The sequence below is a fragment of the Symsagittifera roscoffensis genome, chromosome 9 (assembly GCF_963678635.1).
Source record: "Symsagittifera roscoffensis chromosome 9, txSymRosc1.1, whole genome shotgun sequence".
Lineage (NCBI taxonomy): Eukaryota > Metazoa > Xenacoelomorpha > Acoela > Convolutidae > Symsagittifera > Symsagittifera roscoffensis.
The window spans coordinates 42,074,414-42,093,074 of record NC_087070.1 but is presented as its reverse complement, the minus strand read 5'-3'; the positions used below and the strand labels follow the sequence as shown (position 1 = coordinate 42,093,074).

General features: G+C 38.1%; 1 protein-coding gene across 1 annotated transcript in view; it reads right to left on the bottom strand.

The window, feature by feature from the left end:
* The window catches only part of LOC134854850 (uncharacterized), a 9,623-nt gene extending 298 nt beyond the window's left edge, over window positions 1-9,325 (bottom strand). Inside the window, exon 1 of the mRNA XM_063871209.1 lies at window positions 9,023-9,325. Coding sequence (XP_063727279.1) covers window positions 9,023-9,325 — 303 coding nt within the window. The remainder of the gene's footprint in view (window positions 1-9,022) is intronic.
* Window positions 9,326-18,661: the final 9,336 nt, after the last annotated feature.

Below are 18,661 nucleotides of genomic sequence, written 5' to 3'. Positions count from 1 at the left end.
GGAAACCAGCCGCAAAATCTACTTTGTAAAGGGTATCACTAAATAAATTGTAAATTGAATGCATAGTTTTGTAAAAAAAAATTGTTTTTGAGTTTCTTGAGCATGATTAATATAAAATTCAAAGAGGCGTGTCTTTTTCATTTAGAAAATTATCCTGCCCTTAAAAAAAGTATCATGGTTACTTTTATCCGTGCCCTTTTCTGAGAGAGACAAGGCATTACTTTATTTCAAGCCACGTGACTGACTTTGGGGGGATTTTTAAACGAACATTTCAAAGGATTTTCAAAAGGATAAGGGACGCATTTTTACACTTGATCACTTATAGATGGTCTGAATGAATTCTTTGTAATGAGACTAATCTTAACTCAGATGGAATTGTAAGGTTCCCTGATTGAAGCTTTTCCTGATTATCAATCTAGAAACTAGGAACACATTTTCCACAGCTCATTTGGCACGTGCAGATAAAAACAAGGTGTTCGCTCAACTCGAAGTTATTTCATTTCGCCATTTCAGAGCGAGAGATTCATCAGCCGCAGAGCAGAACAGATACCAAAGTTCCCAATAATCATCTAGACGAACACCGCCGCAAACATGGACTCCAGATCGATTTTTTTCTTACTAGGAAGTTTGGCGCTCGTTTTGCAGTTTGTTTTCGTGACGTCAGAAGCCAACTTTTTACCCGCTACAGCCGGCATGGTCAACGATATCACGAATAAACGAAGCTACCAGTTCCTCATTCCGGAAAAAAGGAGCTACCAGTTCCTCATTCCAGAGAAGAGAAGTTATCAATTTCTCATCCCAGAGAAACGGAGCTACCAATTCCTGATTCCGGAAAAACGAGCAGTTTAGTTCATCATCAAAACCTAATCTTTGGCTTAATATCACAACCATATGGTTTTTCATGGTGTTTGAGTGGTCCTTAATGAAAGCTTAACTAGAAAATGTAAAAAACAAAACTGAAAAACCGAAAAATTTTTGAAACAAAGCCTTTAACATAATGAGAATGAAAAACTATATTCAAGAATTCTTTCAACTTCTGTTAACTTATATTTTGGACCACTTCAATTTTGTTGCTCTACATTGTCATATGAAGTGTTGTAAAAATTTTGCCAAAATTAAATTGACTTATCAGCCGGTGTGTCATCTTTTATCGATCTTTTAATTGAACCTCGAAACTATTTTTTGTTCGTTTGACACAAACTTCAAATAACAAGCCAGACCAGAAGCAGGACTGCGAAGTGTATGCTTATGATTTTCTTTTAAAAGAAAAACTGGAGCTTCATCAATTTTTTGCTGATAAACTGAAAAAACTCTCCCACTTATGCTCTTGTTTGAAAACATTTATCAAAAACATATTTATGTTTTTGGCGATTGTCCAACATTAGAGCAACACGATCGAAAATGGCTGACTTGCTATAATTTTTAAAAATCATTAAATACTGTCAAATTGAACGACTTGATTAGATTCAAATCGGAAGTTTCATTATTATCGTTACCAATTATTTGAAGTCAAGCAGAATAAAGTACTTGTAAAACAACGAATGCAATTTTCTTATCATTATAAAAGCCTTTATATACAAGAAAGTTTACAGACAACTCATTTCTGCCTCGTCTCGATTCTGAGGTAGATCAGTGTCGGGTAGCTGACTGATTGACAATATATCGTTTCATTCATAATTTAACCCTAAATATCGGAAACTGCAAGTCAAGAAATAATAACACACTGCCATACGGCTCCCATTCATTTCCCTCACCTTAGAAAAGCATCAGTTTTATGATGCAAGGAGAGGTTTTACAAGGTTATTCTTGACCACCAAAAACGTTTGTCATGGCGAAAACGGCCTTGAGTCGCAAAAGAAAAAGAGCTTCGCTCAACAAAAATAACTGAGTCTTGAGTGTGGGAAAATAAGATAAACAGACTATGCTTAGACAGGCTAGAAAAAGAGGCTTTCGTAGATCCCCTGCGAAACGCAGAAACCACTCATCATCATCAAGGCCTAATTAAATCGCATGCCGATTTTCGTCACATTCGGAAACAAAATGTTCAGGTGGGGGGAGGGGGGAGGAAAGAGGCTGGCTTACATTTTGGCTTTTAAAAGCAGAAATCAAAGTAAAAAATACGCTAACTGAAGAATACACTAGTGCTGGACTAAAGTAAACGCAAATTATGTTTTTTTTTCTTCTAAAATGTCTCTTCAAATTCCATTTTGGAAAAAAGTTTTATTGAATTTCATTTAAATTTTTATATAGACCAAGACAAAGCCATCATATGTACCCTTTACAAAACTATCAATGTTTTGGTTCAATGAGTTACCAATATAATGAGGGTCTGCAAATTCCACATTTTTTCATCTGAACTAAGTTTTTCAATCCGCGTGAAAAACTAAGAAACTGGCCAGTTCAATAAAAGGTATACACAAATTATTTCAATTCAAGAAATGGTTCACTGCTCACTATGATGCAAAACTTAGTGCAGATGAAAAAATCTGGCATTTTCAAACCCGGATTACAATAATAAATCATTAAACTAAACATTGATAGTTTCATAGAGGGTAGCTCTGATAATTGTCCAAATCTGGCGATGCAACCAGGCTTTTTAGAGAAAAAAATCCAAAAATTGCGCTTCATTTTTTTCCACTAGTGTAAAACAGTAGATCAATTTTAAAACAGCTCTTGAAAAAATTGTGAAATTTTTTTGATCAGCTATTTTGTTTTTCCAGACATTGATCTTTGCTCAACAGAAAAAGCAAAACTCACGACCTTTGATTTTGCTCGCTTTTTTTAGCGAGAACATTAACATCATTGCGCTTCACCAGATGAAAAAATCGATGAAAGTATCAATGAGTTTTTGAGGTTGTGTTTGTATTTGAAAATAAATAGTGGTTTCTAATTACTCGGTTAACTCACATGACAGTTTTCACGACCTTTGCCCTTGAGAACAGAATTAATTTAAAAAAAACAATGCAGGCCAGAAATAAAAGAAAAGTATAGAAACAGCACTAATAGAAATAATAGAAACAGCCAAAAAAACTCTGATTTTCAAACTTCTTGGTAGTTTTTGTAACATTTCACCACTCCAAAATTTTGTGACTTTTATAATTTATATGCATGCTATAAGCGCTAAAGGCACACTTTTTTGTTAAGCGAAGAACAATTATCTTTGTCATTGCGTAATTAATCATCATGTCAATTTTTGTAACCACCGGAAAAGGTGAACAGAAAATCACTGCAAAACTTCAAGAAAATGAGTCTCAATTTGGTGTTTTTTTGGCGCGCATGGGGTCGAATCCTTTGGGTCGGCATGGGGTCGAATCCCTAAGGGGGAGGAGTCCGCCTAAATCCACCCTTGCTGCTGAAAAACCCAAAGTTTCAATGATTTAAAACTGCCAATGAAACATGGCGAGGAAATTTATAAGAGAGAAGGCGACGATGTTCTGAAGACAAAAAAAAGATTAACTAGCTTTAAAGTTTTCCATTTTAGCGTAAATAGCGAGGTTTTTGATCAAGAAGTTCTTACGCTTGATTATGTTGAGCTCTAAAATCCAAAGGGAGTTTATAACTGTAATTACTTAAGCGAAGCGTTGTGCACTACTATGGAGAATTTTTTCTAACCTAAGTCGCAAATAAAATGCTTAGTTGGTGGCACTGTTGGTGAATTTCGTTTTGATCAAATTTTCGGGAAAATGGGGGAGAAAAAGAGGCCCAGCTCTAACAAAAAATAGATTGCTGTCGGTTTTGCATATAAAAAATACAGATTAAACTCAGATCAATTTTTGTATCGGGAAAGTATATGGTTTGAAATATGTGGGATGAATTTTGAAAACTCTTAAAGTGATATAAAATGATATCACTTTCCAAGCTAAAAAAAAACGAAAACAAAAGGACTTTCAATGACTTAAATTTTTCTTTTGTCATTTGAGCGCTCCTTTGTTTTGAGGCCTTGTAAAATAATTTAAATTGATTTTTTTCATTTGAAATAAAAAAAATATTTGATGAAATTGGAAATAAAAACAATTGATGACATTGCGTGTAAATTTGTTTTCTTTCATGACTTCGGAAATTTTTTTTTGCTCTCAGAATTGTACGGAATTCCTACTGGAATTACTTGCTTGCGGTCATAAACGCTCCTCAAACGGCTATAGATAAATACATCAATAGCGGAGATTTCTTTGACAACAAATTTTACTCAAAATTTTGAGCAAAAAAATTACTTAAAGTTAAAATTAAAGACGACTGAGCTTTTGGCAAAAAAGAACCCATTAAATTTTGTTTAAATATGTTTAAAATCATTTATAATGTGCACATGGTTGATCAGTTTTTATGGGTTTTAAATCAATTAAAATTGATTCAAATTGATTCAAAACCATTTTTGTCAGTGGCAAAAAAAAACCAATGAATGACAATTTATGAAACAGTGCAAATTTCAAAGGAAAAACAAGAAAAATTACACTACGGTTTTTTGGGTTCATTGTGATTGTCATTCAACAAAGAAAACCAAAAACCTTGCATCATTAAAAATCTTGAGAAAGTAGAATTGTCAGAAAACGACATAGAATTGGGTGGATTTGACTTTTTGCTGTTTTTGCCGGAAAAAATTTTCGCGCTTTTTAACAAATCTGTCACTTCGTTGACTTGACTTTTTGCTGACTTTGCGAAAAAAAAATTGTCAGAAAACGACATAGAATTGGGTGGATTTGACTTTTTGCTGTTTTTGCCGGAAAAAATTTTCGCGCTTTTCAACAAATCTGACACTTCGTTGACTTGACTTTTTGCTGACTTTGCGAAAAAAAATTGTCAGAAAACGACATAGAATTGGGTGGATTTGACTTTTTGCTGTTTTTGCCGGAAAAAATTTTAGCGCTTTTCAACAAATCTGACACTTCGTTGACTTGACTTTTTGCTGACTTTGCGAAAAAAAATTGTCAGAAAACGACATAGAATTGGACGGATGTGACTTTTTGCTGTTTTTGCCGGAAAACATTTTCGCGCTTTTCAACAAATCTGACACTTCGTTGACTTGACTTTTTGCTGACTTTGCGAAAAAAAGTTTTCGCGCTTTTCTACAAACCAAAAACATTATTCGGCTCTTTTTCCTTTTCCCCCCACCTCAGACGAGCTTCAATATATTAGTGTAATGAGTGGGTTTACGAGGTTGAGTATGAAGACCAAATATGTTTGTCGTAGCCTTATTAGTCAATATGTAAATTTTCATAACAATCGGACAATGTAGTCAACAAATTTACATGTAAAGTTTTGCAGGTGGGGGGGGGGAAAGGAAAAAGAGCCCATTATTCATATCCTATGCGCCCATTGAAAACTTCCAGGAAATCTACTATAATTGTCGACTCTTTTCAATTCAGCCCCACACAATGTGGCTGAAAGCGTAATACTACGATGAACGGTATGAAGACCAATTGTGTTCCCATTAGATAAGTTGCTCACCTTGCAGATTTCGCAATATCTATTTTTTAAATGTTGGGGAGTGGAAAATGGCCTTGGTCCCAACTTGCAACAAAATTATAATTTTGCGGTTAAAATATTGGTCATCAGGTCAGTAGTATGTAAGGCTTCAAAGTCAACAATAAAAGTAACATACTGGAATCTGCTATCGTAATAAACATAAAAATAAAACTTTTCGAAATTGTGTTCATTATTTTATTTGGCTTTTTGTCAACCCGCTCGGCATCACCCCTCTCGCAATGACAAAATGGAAAGAAGATTGAGTAAACACAAAATAAATCTACAGATTAACGTAACTAGAGAATTGCTTTAGCTACAACCGTTTTGGGAACGATAATCGAGGCTATACAGATAGAATTGACTTTTTTGTACCAAAAATGAGAAGACTTTGGTGACAGAATACTTGAATTTGAAAATCGTTTTTACCGTTATCTACAGCTGCTGGACTACATTTATTTAGAGCAGAAATTGGTTGTTAGCTCTTTGATTTACCTTAGTAATTTCAATTTTCCAGAGGTCGTTTTGATGACATCTGAGTTGCTTACACTCTTGGTTTGCGCCCTCATTTTCCATCTCTTTCATCATCCGAACTCCAAGTTATTTTTGCTGTCTTGTTCGAATTCTATATTTTCATCTCCAAGCTAAGAAGCAAACAGAAAGAACTATATATTCTGACAAATTTTACACCTACTATATTTTAAGATACAGTTTTTTCAATGACCTAGTGGGTAGCCCCCCCCCGTATGTTCTTGCGTTATACGGACCGGGTAAGATGGGGATTCATTTGACAGTAGTTTTTTTAAAAAGAGCTGTTTTTTTTTGCCACAGGACTGAACTACCGTACTTGACTTCAAAGTTTCATGTGGAACCTTTTCTTCGCATAACTTCTTTCACAATCGCTGTGAATATCTTGTGTTCTATGAAGACGTCTCTGAGCACTCACTTTTTTCTCCAATGGCCATTTGCATAAAGCTGCTTGGACTGAGTTGAAAATAATATGCATGATTTTTGTACCCCTCCTTTCGGTAGATGTCCTGATGCCTTCGTGAATAATGTTTCAACCTTCTTTAAATACTTCTCCGCATTTTGTGTAAAAACTACCATTTAAATTTTATTGAAATTATCATAGGATATTTTAGCATAAAATTTTTTTCCGTTCCTAAAAATAAGAAAGATCTCCACTTTATCCTAGATTTGGCTTCTTGATAATGTACAATAGTTTGCGTATAATTTAGGTCGATTTAAACTAGACCCTTGAACTATTTCGGTAAAATTTCATGCACTCGCTGCATCCGTAGCGAATATGTTTTTCTTTTCTATATCAGTTTTTGTACTGGTTGTTTATTCTGGGTAGGGGTCAACACAAACGCTCTTGAAAGTGTCAGTTACCCATGAGGATCACTTTTTTTCCATGCCACTGCCTCAAAGAATGGTTCAATCCAGCTGGTCCAGGAGTTGGAGGACCCAATGTTAATACCTTCCAACATGGAAGAACGCCATACACATATGTACGCTCCTCTTGAAACAAAGCTGCTGGCTGCGCCATGACAGATCCTTAAATAATCAAAAGACTAAAACTGTAAATGTACATTTAAAAACATCATTGAAGAATTAGAATTGAATATGACAATACAATACAATGTAAAGTCAACCTAAGATTAGAACTAGCATAAAGCTAAACATGAACGTGTAGGTTTCTTTACGTTCGCCGAACAATAGCACAAACAACTGTTGCACATGATTGCTGATTGTGCCGCACTCTCGTGTATCCTGTAAGACCTTACAAAAACCTGCTTCAATATCTGTAAATTATCGGCAATTCAACAGATAATATAACAGCCTTTTGTCTAAGAAAATCTAATTTTAGCTTTTTCACTTTCGCGCTATAATGACGTCATTAATTTAAGATTAATTTAAGCGCGAACATCTTCCGCGCCCAAAGGAGCGAAAACGGGTGCGAGTTTTACGGCCGGTCAAGTTAGCTCCCCGGAGTGGGTGGTAACTACGGCGGATCGGGCTATGTTGTCTTTTCCGTAATTAAGGGTTTTTATACGAGCCAGAGGGTAGTGTCCCCTTGGGCTGCGTTCGTCAACAATCCACACTAAATCCCCTGTTTTTAAAATAACGTCACTATCGGAGTGCCACTTACTGCGTTTATTCAGCGCTGGCACATAATCTCGCAGCCAACGACTCCAAATTGCGTTGGCGTAGCTTTGCGCTCAGATATATTGCTTTCGATGGTCGGAGTGCTCCTGGAAAGAGAGACAAGGAAAGCTAGTACCATTTCGGCCTAACAAAAAATAATTAGGAGTTAACACCTCAAAACCATCCGGACTTGCACTTACTGAGGTTATAGGTCGAGCGTTCAGTGATTGTTCTACAAGACAGAAAGTTGTTTCAAGGACTTCGGGAGTGAGCTTTCTACTTCCTCTTATTGCGTAGAATACCCTTTTACAACATCGAACGAGACGTTCCCAAGAACCACCGTGATGCGGGGTTGCCGGGGGGTTAAATTTCCACTTAATACCCTTTTTCGCCAGCTCTGGGGGTGCTTGTCCGTTCCACGACTGAATACAATTTAAGAGTTCTTTCTCGGCTCCCACAAAATTGGTGCCGTTATCAGACCAAATGACTGATGGAGTGCCGCGACGGGCAATGAATTTTTCGATTCCCATTACACACGAACTCGTGTTCATGGATGAGACAATCTCAATATGTACAGCTCTGGTGGTCATACATGTAAAAAGGAAGCACCATCGTTTTTCAGAACTCCTCCTGATTGAGACGTAAAAGGGTCCAAGTAATCAACACCACAGTTTGTGAAGGGAGGCTGGCGGTAACCAAGCCTTTCAACTGGAAGCTCTGCCATCATAGTTGTGACAGTTTTGGCTTTGCGCTTCCTACATATAAGGCAGTTGACTTTAATGGACTTTAATAAAGAGCGAAGGTTCAAGATTGCGAACTCTAAGTGAATTACAGCTCGCAGGTAGTCTAAGAACTGGTGCTGATAGCGATAATGAATATCACTTACGAACAATTTCACCAGAGAATGCCTTCCATCAAGTATTATGGGGTGTTTTGTGTCATATTTAGTTTCAACTAGGCGGCGAGTTCGCCCAGTTGAACGAATTAGGAATGCAGGACCAATAAACGGTGCATATTGTGCGATACGACTAGACTTTTTTACGGTTTGGTCGCAGGACAGGAGTAAATATTCCGCTTCAAAAGGTTCCTTTTGGGAAATCAACAAAAGTCGTTGTTTGGCGGTTTCTAATTCAACCGGATCGGTTATTTCCTTGACTTTAGTGCGGTAGTGCCGGTGTTTCGGACTAAGCCTGAGCATGAAGGCAACCACTCGCTGGAGTTTACGAAACGAGCTGAATTCTTCCCATGCAAACAAACAGGGTTGTTTTTGTTTTTGTGTAACGTTTGAAAAATTAGAGGCCTGCTGTAAACCTTCATTAAGGTCACAAGCGGGACCAGCCAGGCGGATTTTCTTAAGTATTTCTATGCTCGGCTTGAAAGGCCACTCGCCACTTTTCAGCAGACTTGGCCCGTTTACCCAGCTGCCTGTTTTTAAGGACTCCGCTGAGATTCCTCTGGTGCCCGTATCAGCAGGGTTGTCTCCACTTAAGACATGAAACCACTGGTCTACGGTCGTACTTTCCAGAATCTCTCCAATCCGGTTTGCCACGAACGTGGGTTGCTTACTACCTGAGTTTAACCACTGGAGCACAGTGGTGCTGTCAGTCCACATGAACGTGTTTGACACAGGAATGGTTAGAGCTTTGAGGACATCTTCCTTCAAGGGAGTAGCGAGTAACGCGGCCTGCAGTTCAAGCTTCGGGATGCAGAGCGCTTTCATGCGCGACTCTTGCTTTTCCAAAGACGAAGGCAACTTGTGTTTCAAGTGAAGTTTTCACACGGGCGCGAAGAAAAGATACAGCATAAAAAACTTCTTCTGAGCTGTCACCGAACATGTGTAACTCAACCCAATCGACTGGTACGGAGAAGTAGCTGCGCTTTATACTCATTTTCCCTAGAGATGGCAAACCAGAGTGCCAGGCAAGAAATTTTGTCTTGATATCAACGGGTAGCTCATCATCCCATTGTTGACCATGAATGCGCCAGATTTCTTTCAACAAAAATCGCGCTCTTACGGTATAGGGCGCTACGAGACCTATGGGGTCGAAAACGGAAGAAACAAAACTTAACACTGTTCGCTGTGTTATCGAATTTTTAAGTTCACGGTTGACACCACGGCTTGCGAACAAAGTGTCGTCGATATGGTCCCACTTCAGACCAAGAACATCAGTAGAATTATCCCCACAAGTTACAAAGTTTTTACTTTCCTGTTGCGGCGCGCTTTGGGGCGGGTTTAACTCTTTATTAATTTTAGTTACAATACTTATGAACTTAGTTAATTTAAAACCACCTAGAGCTAACAGAGTAATCAACTCTTGACCCATTTTAAATGCAACATCAGGGTCCTCAAAGGAGTCTAGGTAGTCGTCCATATAAAATTTCTCTAGAACTGCGGACGCTGCGTCAGGGAACATCGCCTGATTATCTATTGCAGTCCTTTGCAATGCATAACTTGCACACGTTGGCGAATCTCTCGCTCCAAAGTTATGTCTGGTGTACTGGTGTACAACCACATCGGCTGTGGGGTCCTCCCGCCACAGAAAACGAAGATATGGTTGGTCCTCTGGAAGGACGCCGACTTGTAGGAACATCCCTTCAATGTCAGCCGATACGGCAAAATGATGTTGACGAAAACGGAGGAGAACGAACACAAGGTTTTGCAGTAGGTCGGGTCATACTTGCAACGATTTGTTCAATGACATACCGTGGAATTTAGACGCTCCGTTAAGGACACGCCTCACTTTACCAGGTTTATTTGGGTTCACCACGTGATGGTAAGGAAGATTACACTCGCGTATGCTGCGGTTCGAAAAATTATGGGGAGGAACTTGAATCACGTATCCTTTACTGAAATCATCTTCGATAGTTTTTGAGTATTGATCCCTTAAGTGAGGATCTTTCGCTAAACGTTTTTCCAACGATTTTAACTGAACCAAAGAGGAATAGTAATTGTCTGGTAACATGATAGATTCTTCTGCCCAAAGCATACCTACAGCGTATCTTGATCCATCATGGACGGTGGAGGAATCGAGTATTTTAGCCGCCCTTTTGTCCTCGGCTGAACGGGAATCGACCTGTTTGTAGGCTCCGTATGACTCTCTTTCATACCAGCGTTTGATTTGACAAGCTAGTTCGGTATCATCCGTATTGCACTTGAAACAAGTAGAAAGGAAACCAGTAGATGTCGGCATTGGGCCGCTCAAGAACCAGCCTATTGGAAGGCGAACCGCGACGGGCGAAGTGTTTGGATCGGCCTCACTCTTGATGTACTCCTCAGGCCGAATAGCATGGAAGGAGTCTTGACCAATTATTAAGTCTATATCGGCGTAGCTATACACAATTGGTTTGATTGGAGCAAGGTACGGACAACTGCTCTGTAATGCAGGGATGTTGACGGTATCGGTACCGACTTTAAGTTCATCCTTTACAAATGCGGTTAAATCGAATTTGTATTCGAATCCATCGAAGTTAGAAGATACCTTCATCTGAACTTGTTTCGTTTTAACAACAGTCGTTGTGTTAATACCATTTACTGTGAGATCCAAATCTCTTCCTGAAAGATTCAGACATTTGACTAATTTAGCCGATATCCAGGAATGAATAGATGTTAAACAGTCAGCACTCTCTAGGTGTTAAACAATGTTAAACAATCAGCAATCTGGAAAGCGGTGGAAACTTGGAGCTTGATTATGGACAGTAACTCTTTCGATGTTATGATTGATGATTGGTCGTTCGAGATTGCGCAACTTACATCCAACGGAACGGGATGAATGTCTGCATGATTCGAACTTGCGTTTGGTATATTCTCGCTGAATGATTTTCGATCAGCGTTTGTGCTCGCTTTATCCGGCTCTGCATTAGATCTTGGTTGACCAGCGTTGGGTCTTGTACGGCTATCATTTTTGGCCGGATTTTGACTAGGAAAAACACGTTCAGCCCCATGGAGAAGTACACTATGAGTGCTAGTGCAACCTGGTTTGGTGCATTTCTTTGCTCTGGGACATTGCCGGAATGCGTGGTTCCCTTGTAAGCAAGAGAAGCACAATTTGTTTTCCGCAGAGAATTTCGCACGTTGTGTTGGAGTTTTCTCCTTAAACACAGAGCACTTCCACAAGGCATGTTTCTCCTTGCAGAGGATACAAGAAGGATATTCAAACTTTTTCTCAACTGTACTTGTCGAGGCAAAAACTCTCGTTACAGCTTTAGTTTTGGATGGTTCTTCGACTTTGGGCTTTCCAGGCATATTTTTCATTTACTCATGAGCTTCTACTTTATCTTTTAACCAATTGTTAAAGTCAATTAGGTTGGGGCGTGACCAATTACGTTTCACGACAAAAAGTGACCACGATTCTCTCATGTTTGGTGGAATTTTCGAAAGAGCTTGATTTAACAAAGAGACGCTTTTCAAATCTTCGTCATAATCAAGAGATCTAAAGACAGCCACTAGACTTGAAATGGTCATCGAGAAGCTCATGATGTTCTCAGAGTTGTGCATTCGAAGTTGCGGGAAACTGGACAACTTATCAAGGTGGGCCGTAATTACATTTTGTAGCTGGCCAAACTTTCTTTCCAGAGTTTTCAGAGCATCCCTATACATTCTTCCACTGTATGCGAACTCTGCTATGGCTGACTTAGCTTTTCCCGTGACTAATGTTTTTAAATAAGTTAACTTCACATCATCGCTTAGGGACGCTGCGTCTACAGTACTGCAAAATTGGCCAAACCATTTGTGCCATTGGAGCGGGTTGCCATCGTACTGGGCCAGCTTCCATTGTGGAAGGGGATCCTTCTTTGAGACTGACAGAGCTTGGACTAAGTCATTCAGTGTCACGGCTTGCGGTTGGGGAGCTCGTTGCAACGACGGCAATGTGTTGCTAGGATCAGCTGCAAAAGGTTGCTGCTGATATATGTAAGAGTTTTCAGCTGATGCGTCGTGATTGGGAAACCCATAGTAAACGGTACCACCACTTGATACGTGCGGGAATTGTTGCTGAGATATTGGCGTTACGGATGAAAAAACACCAACTGATGGGTTTTTGTTACCATCACTTGTTACCCCAGCGATATATTGGGCGACTGCGGGTGTCCACTGGGACATTAGTGGCACATTGGGCTGATTATTAACGGCAGACTGTCCGCTAAACGGATTGTTCACTGAAGCAGGGTTGCTATACACGATATGTGATAGCAAGTTTTGATTTCTGCAGATTAAATTTGCAGGGGTTTGTGAGAAAATGGCATGGGGGGTGTATCCAGAGTATTGATTGGAGATGGCGGGCATGTTTCCAACAACTCGAGAATCGTTATTAAAGTTGTTGACGGGGATATTTTGAATGGAAGACGAAGGATGAGGTACAGAAAAGTAACAGCATACCGGAGTATTGGTAGCTGCTGTTACAGCTGGATTAAATAATGACGTATTATTGTTTTCGCAAAGTGTAGCGTTATTTGAAATAAGCAATGACTGCGTTTCGTGCTCAGGATTGGTGGATACAGCGTGCTTGAATCCATCGCCATCGCTGAAGGAGACGGTTGGTTGATAGGGATACAACCAAAAGTCTGATTCGGCAACGATCGCCGAGGTGAAGCTCCCGCTGTGAACACATTTCTGTTTTGATGCGAACCACTTTCTTTGTTTATATAGGTTTCAAACTTTGAAGAAGACGGAACTACCTCGGGCCTTTTTTGGTTTTCTAATGCATGATCAACCCAATCGTTTACCCTGTCAGAACGACGATCATCGGAGGACGCCAGCTCGAGATGGTGATCTATTTCAGACTCTTCGAGGTATTCAGTTTCAACCATTTTTGCTTCAGCTACTTTAATACGATTTTCTGCGCTAAATCGTTCCATTTCAAGCCGACTTTTTTCGATTCGTAAACGATATTCTTGCTCTTTACGGTCAATTTCAAATTTAATTTCTTGTTGTTTTCGTTCCATCTCAATCAGATGCTGTTGCTCTTTGATGATGGCTTCCTGTTGTTTCAGTCTTAAGGTTGCTTCATATTGTTTTTCCAACTCTTCTCGCTTCATCTTCGCTAGGAGCAGTTCTTTGCGGCGCTCACTGGGGGTCAATGAAGTCATTGAGCTTTGCTTACTCGATCCGGATTTTGCCATTTTGATGAAACTTTTGATCGACTAGTTTCACTGACGCAGACCTCTGAAGCTTGATTAGATTCCATAAGAGCGCGAGCTTTACCAGTTACTTCATAGTTAACTTTAACTATCCTATCCCACCATGCAGCCAACTCCGTTAATAATTTGCTAGGGATATCGGTTTTATTAGCTAATATCACAAGTTCATCATTTTTAGCTATTGCTTTTTCGAGAATACTCTTGCAAGATTCAATTAAGGCGTTTAATTTTGTTTTCCGAATTGGTCCCTCTAAACTCTCAGTTATGCGACTGTGAACTACGGAATGCTCATTTTCTAGTGATGTTCGACCATTCATCAATCATCGATATTTTAACTCAATTTGTTCTGTCATTTTGATTACTTTTAAACTTGTTCACTTCTACTCAACCGCACAACTGCTCATTTTGAGAGAGAAAAGGGAATAATTAATTTAAGACCTTAACTTTAGTATCAATAAATTATATTATGACTCAGTAAGCAATATCACACATTAGAGAAGCACTTCTTTTAATTCCTAGTTGCTGCTCAGCATTTCTTCTGTTTCGATTAGCTTGCCGCTTGCGTTTTCCTGGCTTAGGAAAATTTTTCTTTGAAATAATATACTTCAAATTCTTGCTATAACGCCTAAGGATTGTAAACGTTTTCAGTTCTAGAGGGGGATCCAGGTGTAGTTCTAAGAACTTTTGCCCTAACTCAGTGAGGTTCTGCTTCCTTCTAGATATCATGTCTGTTACTATATTAATAACTAATATACCTGACTCTTTCAACTTACTATATATATCTTCCGTGCCTACACGTTTACAATAAACGATTGCATAAATATTACGTTTATAATTTAAAAGAATCTTCTTAAGCTGGTTAGGAGTTAGTGCGTTAAAGTTATTACTACGGTGTCGACTAATAGAGTTATTAACGGCGTCATGCCAAATAACAACGTCGTTTCGGTTTAAGAGATAGTGATCAAGTTGATACTGACAAGTTTTACGGACGTTCACTGCGTTATGGTTGAAACTTAACCCGGGAATGGCTAAGCACGATTGAGATACACGCTTTAGCGAAGCAGGGGAAAGTTTTTTCAAAGCGTGGTGCAGCGAGCTAGCAGCTAGTATGAACATTTAGTGAATTAAATCAACTTTAGAGGAAGGGAATCAAGCAAACCGCGACCTGACCTCCCGCAACACCCTGAGCTAACAAGGTTGTAGCAAAAGGTGAGACGATTTGCTTAATAATACGCTACGGGTCTCGACTACGGCTACTTTTATCCAATTGAACTAGTTTAGTTAGCTGCACCACGTTTCAAAAATAAACACAGCGTTTTTTCGGATTTTTTTTTTCGATAATTTCGGATTTTTTTTCCAAAAATTTTCCAATTTTTTTTTTCGAATTTTTTTCCGAAAATTTTTTTCCCAAGTTTTCACCCAACGGTTCAAGTTCCAACAATAACCTGATGCGTTTGCGAAATTTTGAATTTTTTTTAAAGTCCGGGTCGGCGGACCAAAATGTGCCGCACTCTCGTGTATCCTGTAAGACCTTACAAAAACCTGCTTCAATATCTGTTAATTATCGGCAATTCAACAGATAATATATAGAATAAGTTATATCGGTTAAAAAAATTTTCGGTTAACATTTTTAGCAATACGGTTTCCAACAATCTCAAAATTCTATAAAAATTTTGATGGCAAACTGACCTTAATCGGAAAAACCAGTAGTTTTCAAGGCCTTTTGTCTAAGAAAATCTAATTTTAGCTTTTTCACTTTTGCGCTATAATGACGTCATTAATTTAAGATTAATTTAAGCGCGAACACTGATCATATTATTGGCAGGTGTTTTCAAGGTTGAGTTGAAATAGCATCATGTTTTAGTACCATCTGCTAAACTAGTCACCTCTGGAAATAGGTCCTATACCACAAAACAAATGTTTTTAAAAATTTCGATCAGATGAGCCTTAAATCTTGCAGAATCGAAAACGTCCGAGCAATTTAAAGATGTTCACACAAACAAAACAAATCAAGTTTTCTTCAAAACTGAAAGAAATTCAACCGAAGCTGGAAAAGCTCAAGCAGCACAGACATTACTCGACCACACAAAAACAAAAAAAATGGGTTACAAAATCCATGATTCAGATTTCTTTTCGATTTGTAGTTGCGGAACCATTTGTGTGCCCAAACGAACTTTTTGCGAAAAAATGCATTCAAAAATTTGTTCCTTTTTATCTATAACGTAGTAGAGACTGAGTTGTTAAACAAATGGATCAAAAATGGCTATAAGCTTTCGTATAAACCCAGGTTTGAGGTTAATTTTTATGATTGGATTATTTTTCATGTGTCAAAGAACCAGCCAAAATCAAAACTACGGAAAGGCTTTAATTAATAAAGAATGAAATCGAAGATGATAATAAAAAGTACTTCAGTTGCCGTAATGTTTTACACCACCCGGGTTGACCAAAACTTCTTATATATGAGAAACTTGTTGTCATACAATTTTATACATTTACATACGTACAGAAAATTGTATGAAACCTCTATGACAAGCATTTTTCCATATATGAAAGTTGTTTTATAGGTGCTTTTCCATAAACCAAAAAATTGATTTTTTGTTTCTAACTTAAATATCTGAAAAATTTTCGGTTGTGTATGTAAAATTCCAAACTAACTTGACTTAATTTATGCGATCGACCAAATCGCAGCTAGTTAGAACAAGGGGTCTTTCTGAATGTTGCTAAGACTTTCCTATTCTTATTCAACAGACAAAGTTTCTTTCACTCGTAAATAGGTGTATTATTTCAAATATCGAGGCCACACATCAATTTCATATCAAGAGATATTGGGGTATGGATTGATAGTTATCGAGATAGAGATTTGTGAGTTTGGTTATTAGGATGGTTGGGGGTCTCAGTATGAGAGTGGTTGTGAGATTTGAGATTTTGAGAAAGTGATGAAGTGATATTTGGTATATTTTCGCTTGGGTTATATATCGTTGATTTTGATATTTTCAACTTTCCATCTGTTGTTTAAACCAATCAGAAAGAACCAACACATGCTGTAATGTTTGCTTTTGGTGATATTTTATCAACCGAGCAAACACGTAATTTCAAGTCAAAAGTTTGAGAATTATTGATCTGATTTCAAGTCAGAACATATGGTAAAAGTTTAATAATTGTGTTTCTGATTTCAATTCAGAACATCCAACCATCTTATAGGGTGACTGTTAAACGGCGATTTCCGTTGACAAAAAATTTAAAAGCATAATATAATTTACAAAACATCAAAAAGTTTTAATAGAGTTTGCGTAAAGTTTTTATTCTGATTTTGATAGTTTGTTCGTAAAGTGGCGGCTTGTAGTGTAGTCGGTTGATGAATGGCTGCTTGTAGTCGGTTGAAGATTGGCTGCTTGTAGTGTATGTGCATGTAGAGTAGAGCAGTTGCGGCGGCCAAATCACAGCTGGATACTTTTGAGAAATATAACATCAAATACAATTTTTCAAATTTGGTTTAGCGATTATACTTATCAGCAATACTGGACTATAATTGTAGAAGCATACATACTTTGTAAAGTGGCGGCGGCCAAATTACAGTTCGAGTTTAAAAAAATAAAAGGACGGAGGTTAATATATAATCTTGAAACTAATAGTTTCCTTCCACCTGGGTTTTTAGGCTCAGATATTTATTGCTGAGATCCTTATTTTTTCCCGGAGCACTGTTATGGTTTTCTGCATTTGGTTGATGCGATTTAAGTCGTTATGTAATTCTTTTGCACTTGATACGTGTAGGAGTCAAGGATTAGAGTCTGCATTTGGGCAGTTATAAAGGCCGCAGGAACACAAATATGTTGATGGGGGAGTTGTGCATTAACCAGACGATATGCACCGTTACCACTTTGGTAAGGGTGATAGGTGTCTATCTTAAATCGGTTAATAAAGGGAGAGAGCGCATAATTTAGACTGGTGTCAAAATTTGGTGGTTTCCTGGGGTTGAGTTTTTGTTCCTTTTTGACTTGAATCGCGATTTTTGATTCAAGTTCTAGAGAGTTTGCGGATTGGTGAACTATTACAGTTTCAGATTCTAGGTTTTGCCTAGTTGAAGAAGAGGGAAAAATTTTGAAAGGTCGGACAATTGCTTTTCTCTTTTGAATGCAATTAGAATTTTTCACTTTTGGAATTTTAAAATTGGTATTCAATTTTGGTTGATTAATCGGGTTGATTATTTTGGATGGCATTTCCATAGGGTCATTTAGAGACAGAAGGTTTTCAAAATCGAGCAAGTCTTCTTCAAGTGGAGTGTGATGAAGATCAGTGGGCATATCCTAAAACATAAAATAAAATAGACCGGTACAGCGGGTCGATTATTGTAATCAACTAGTTGGAGTCTAGGATAAATTTTATCCTGATTTTCCTTTTCAGAATCCTCTTGTTGAGGTGCCTGAGGCCTATGATCAAGCTCAATCTTTTGATCGTTCTCATTTTGAGCGAATATTGAAGTCACTATAGAAGTGAAAAGTATATTGTAAGAGGCGGCTAACATAATTTTTCCGAAATGAAGAGTTCGGCTGGTTAGTTTGTGTATGTGTAATACTTTTATTACAAATACAAGAGCGTCGAGTATAAACTTGACGAAAAGGAAAGAGGCGAATATTTATCCGCATCTTTCTAAATAGTACTGTATTGTACCAAAAACACGAGTGTACTCGTTCTTCCAAAAATCAGGCGAGATAAGATAGTCTAAGTATATGTTTTGCGCAGATCCGTATTGACTACTCGAGTCCTGATAGAAGTGTTTTCTTGCATTAAGAGAAGTTTGGGATACTTTTTGTAAAATACCTTTAATTTCAGAGTGATCAGCAATCATGCTCCAAAATTTTTGCATTTGTGCATAAGGGTAAATAGAAGCATCATGACTAGATGCAAGAGAGTGTTTTACTTG